The sequence below is a fragment of the Arvicola amphibius genome, chromosome 3 (genome assembly GCF_903992535.2).
Source record: "Arvicola amphibius chromosome 3, mArvAmp1.2, whole genome shotgun sequence".
Lineage (NCBI taxonomy): Eukaryota > Metazoa > Chordata > Mammalia > Rodentia > Cricetidae > Arvicola > Arvicola amphibius.
Window position 1 is genome coordinate 48,980,041 of NC_052049.1, and position 4,930 is coordinate 48,984,970.

Here is a 4,930-nt window from a genome sequence, read left to right on the forward strand (position 1 = left end):
CACAGAATGAGGCCATTGTCTGATGTCACTGAGTGATGGCCACTCTATGATGTTTATAGTTTGATGGCCAACGCATGATGGTCATTGTGTGATAGCCAGCAAATGACATACACTGTGCGGTGGCCACCATGTGACATTCACAGTGTGATGGTCACTGTTGGTGGCCATAATGTAATGGCCACCGTCTGGTGGTCTCAGTGTGACGCTCACTGTATGATGGTGTCCTAGGGTTTATATTGCTATGAAGAAACACTGTGGCCACAGCAACTCTTATAAAGGAAAACATTCAACTGGGGTGGCTCACAGTTCACAGGTTTAGGCCATTGTCATCATGGCAGTACATGGCAGTACATGGCAGCAAGCAGGCGGTAGACATGGTGGTGGAGAAGGATCTGAGAGGCCTACATCTTGATTCATAGGCAACAGGAAGTAAGCTGAGACTATGGACATTGTATGAGCATCTCTGAGACCTCAAAGTCCTCCCACCCCCGCAGTGACACACTTCCTCCAACAAAGTCACCCCTCCTAATAGCGCCACTCTCTATGAGCTTATGGGGGCCAATTATATTCAAACTACCAGATGGTAACTATGTGACAGTCACTCTTTGGTGGTCACAGTGTAATGGCCACTCTGGTCATCACTGTAGGACGGCCAGCATGTGATGGCCATGGTGGGATGGCCACTGTGTGGTGGCTTCTATGTGAAGACAAGAGTGATGGCCTCCAAGTGATAACAACCACTGTATATGGTCACAGTGAGGGAGAGCACCAGCCGAGGACCTGCATCCCTGCTTTCTGCTCTGTCCAGATGTGAGTAGCCACTGAGAACTGCTTGCCCCATGATGGACTGTATCCTCGAACCATGAGCCAAAGAAAACCCTGCCTCTTCTGGTTCATTTTTGTTGGGGATTTGATCACAGCATGGAGATGAGTAACAACCATAGCATCCTGTAAATATATGATATATTTACAAGACAAGCGGCAAACATAAATGCTTTAGAAGGACGGTTGCAGAGCCTTGGTGTTTCTGAGTGTCAGAGACTGTATCCACTGTTAACTCAAGACTCAAGAGCCTGGAAGCATGTTGGGCTGGCCAAGCAGAGACATTTTGACCAAAGAGAGAAGGTGGATGGTGTTAGAAGGCTGCATCTGTCCATGTCTGTGGACTCTGGGAAAGACGTTCCCTCCTACAGCAAGATGGCCCAACCTTAGCTGTTTGGAGGCCCCTTGAGAAACTCTGAGGCCACACACTGCTTTCCTATATAACTGACGGTGACACAAGAGGTCCCAGGCCATCATGGCCTTTAGCAAAGAGGGGAATTTGGATGGGTAGAAACAAGTCTCTGGGCTTCTAGGAGCATTTGGGCTTCATTTGGGTTACATTTTTCTAAGATTCCTGATGAGGGCCTGGAGGCACTGGGTTAGTGATTTTCTCATTGCAATAACAAACACCTGGCCAGAGCAACTTAAAGGAAGAAAGTTTGTTTTTGTTTTTGTTTTTGTCTTACAGTTTGAGGCACAGTCGTCAGAGCAGGGACGGGGTGGTGATGAGAGCCATGAGCTATCCAGTCACCTTGCGTTCACAGTCAGGGAGTAGAGAGAGGGATGTTGACGCTCAGTTCACGTTCTTTAAAAAACAAGATTTATTTTTATTATTTTTTATGCGTATGAGTGTTTTTCTTGCATGATATATGTGCATGACTGGTGCCCAGGGAGGTCAGATAAGGGTATCATATTTCCTGGAAAGGAAGTTACAGATGGTTATGAATTGCCTTGTGGGTACAGGGAACTAGACTTCAGTCCTCTGCAAGAGCAACACCTGCACTTAACGCTGAGCCATCTCTCCAGCCCTCTTTCTTTTTTTTATTAAGCTCTTGAGACTAAGCCACCCACATGCTAGGTGAATTTCCCTTCCTTACTTAAATCCCTCTGGACACACCCAGAGGTCTCCTTGGTGACTCTTAAGTCTGGTAAAGTTGAGGGTGAAGATTAACTACCATAGGCACTTGGCGACCTTCTCCCTTGAATATTTTGAGTGTGTTGGTTTAAGAGCTGGGAACGTAGCTCAGCAATAAAGCCCTTACCTGGTCTCCTGAGGCAGCCTGGCCTCCACCCCCAGTACCTGTTGGAAACAGTGGCCTGTGTGACTCTTATCGTCAGAGGAAGTTTAGGAAGGCAGCCTCGGACAAAAGGGCAGCTCTCTCGCTTCTACAAAAGGAAGCTGATGTAATATTTAACCATTGAAGAGAGGCAGCTACTTGGACAAAGTCTGTCCAGGAAAAAAAGAACAAGACAAAAGTTACCATTCAGTGGAGGAAGAAGTTCACGGGTCTCTTTGGAAATTCTGTAGTCTGTCATAAAAGACAGATAATGCCATCGAAGATCAGGTGGTCATCTTTACATCAGCTTGGATTTGGTTGCAAAACAGGGCAGGTTCAAAAAGCCAGCTGTTAGCCTCACCTTTGTTGACCCGGAACTGTGCAGCCCCCAGAACACAAGGCCCGAAGTCGGTGTCCAGGCAGCATCTCACTAGATCTGATGCTCACGCAGAACCTCTGCCAGTGATGCCACACACACACACACACACACACACACACACACACACACACACACACAAAGGGCTCCTGCGCTGTCTTTCCTCTCCCACCGCTAGAGTGCTGCCCAGATGCAGAGAGCTAGAGCACCATGAACCAGGCCCAGGACTTATGCTCTCAGGGTCTCAGCCTTGTTGAGCGCTGACATGAAGGGCTAAGTATCGTTGTGGCTTGTGTGTGATCCCGAGGCTTGTATGTAACTCACCTCTTGGATTCATGTATTGATGGCATTTGGAGGTTAAGCTGTGGGGACATAGCCAGGGAGAGGTGAGGGAGCCAGGGTGGAGCCCCCGATGGTATTAGTGGCTTTCTGAGAGGAAGAGAGACATGGGCTTATGTACTGCAGTGTTCTCATCAGATGGGGAGAGGCGACAGAAAGAAGATCTTCCGTAGATGCCTACATGCTGATATTGGCCCCCAAAATCTGGAACTGTGAAAAATAGCTTTTTTTTTTCTGTATAAATGACTCAGCTTGTGGTTTCCTGTTAGAAAATGACGTAGGAGATTCCTTCCATGGCTCAGACAGGGAATACTATGTATGGACCTATTTCTGCCCAGCCGACCCAGCCAAGAAGCAGGCAGTGATAGCATACCACTTTAAGGCCAGCACTCAGGAGGCAGAGGCAGGCAGAACTCGGCAAATTAAGGCCAGCCTGATCTACAGAGCTAATTCTAGGATAGCCAAGGCTACACAGAGAAACTCTGTCTTGAAAAAAAAAAAAACAGTCCAGATAGGCTTGAAGCAGGTGGTGGATACACCGAGGACTCCCTCCTCCTCGGGGGTAAGCACTGTCGTTTGCACAAACCTGGCTTTGGCAGGACAGAAACAGAACCACAATGCAGTGCCCTGTGTAGCTATAGAAAAGCAGCCCCTGACACAACAGTGTCTTGAGAAGTGATTATTATTATTATTATTATTATTATTATTATTATTATTATTATTTTATTAATGCATTGGTGTCTGGATGAATGAATATAAAGCAGAAAGACAGCTTGCCATTGTTTCATAAAAACAGAAGCCTCCACTTTTTGGAAACCCACAACAAAACTTCAGGCTTCACTTCTTGGACCTTATTCTCCTAAACAAAGTTCAGCGTTTGTTATACTCTGTTAACCACGGAAACCCAAAGGTCCTTCTCTAACTAACCCGCTGCGCTCCCCCTGCTCTCCCAGTCTCTTTATCCTCTCATGTCGGGAGAGTCGCGTGTGGAGCCATGGAGCACAGCAGCAATCGCCCCGAGGACTTCCCGCTGAATGTGTTCTCTGTCACGCCGTACACGCCCAGCACCGCCGACATCCAGGTGTCCGACGACGACAAGGCCGGGGCCACGCTGCTCTTCTCGGGCATCTTTCTAGGACTGGTGGGAATCACGTTTACTGTCATGGGTTGGATCAAGTACCAGGGTGTCTCCCACTTTGAATGGACCCAGCTCCTCGGGCCCATCCTCCTGTCAGTCGGAGTGACCTTCATCCTGATCGCTGTGTGCAAGTTCAAAATGCTATCCTGCCAGCTGTGCACGGAGAGCGAGGAAAGGGTCCTGGACTCGGACCCGACTTCCGGAGGACAGTCGTTCGTTTTCACTGGCATCAATCAGCCCATCACCTTCCACGGGGCCACCGTGGTGCAGTACATCCCTCCTCCTTACGGCTCTCAGGAGCCCCTGGGGATGAACGCTGCTGCCTACCTGCAGCCCATGATCAACCCTTGCGGCCTTGTACCCTCTAGCGGAGCGGCAGCCACCATCCCAAGTCCCCCTCAGTACTATACCATCTACCCTCAAGACAATGCTGCATTTGTGGAGAACGAGGGCTACCCTCCTTTCGTGGGCGCTGGAAACGACAGGTATGCGGGGTCCTGGGATCTCTGCCCTCCCGTTCAGTGTCCCAATTAGTATCGATGGCTAGGTTTAGACCTCCAGGCAGGAGATGGGGACCGTAGATGTCGGTGTAGCCTGCCGCCCAGAGTGGTGGCCACGGATCTCTGCGAGTGCCACTGTGTTTTGTGCTGTTTCAGGCCCAGCTCTGATCCTGACCGGCTAGAAGGGACGCAGATGGAAGAAGAGGACTGTGTACGTTTCTCTCCTCCCCCCTATGAGGAGATATATGCCCTCCCTCGCTAGAGACTGTAACATTAGGGAATGGACATTTAAGTCATTGTGTTGTGATATTTGGAGAGATGTGTGTCGTGATCTTCAGATGTTAGATGCCAAAGCAGCTCAGGCAACCTTACAGATGCCATTTAAGGTAGGAAAGGAGTGGGGGTGGGGATGTGAAATGTTTCAAGGCTGTTAAATTAAGCTGCCCTGGGTAAGTTCACAAGTACTACAGGTTTGAAT

The 4,930-nt window shown here is 49.0% G+C and overlaps 1 protein-coding gene across 1 annotated transcript; it reads left to right on the forward strand.

The window, feature by feature from the left end:
- The first annotated feature begins 3,808 nt into the window (after positions 1 to 3,808).
- Tmem174 (transmembrane protein 174) lies at positions 3,809 to 4,714 on the forward strand. Its single transcript, XM_038321257.1, has 2 exons — positions 3,809 to 4,437; positions 4,609 to 4,714. The coding sequence occupies exons 1-2, from the start codon at positions 3,809 to 3,811 to the stop codon at positions 4,712 to 4,714; spliced, it is 735 nt and encodes a 244-aa protein (XP_038177185.1).
- Positions 4,715 to 4,930: the final 216 nt, after the last annotated feature.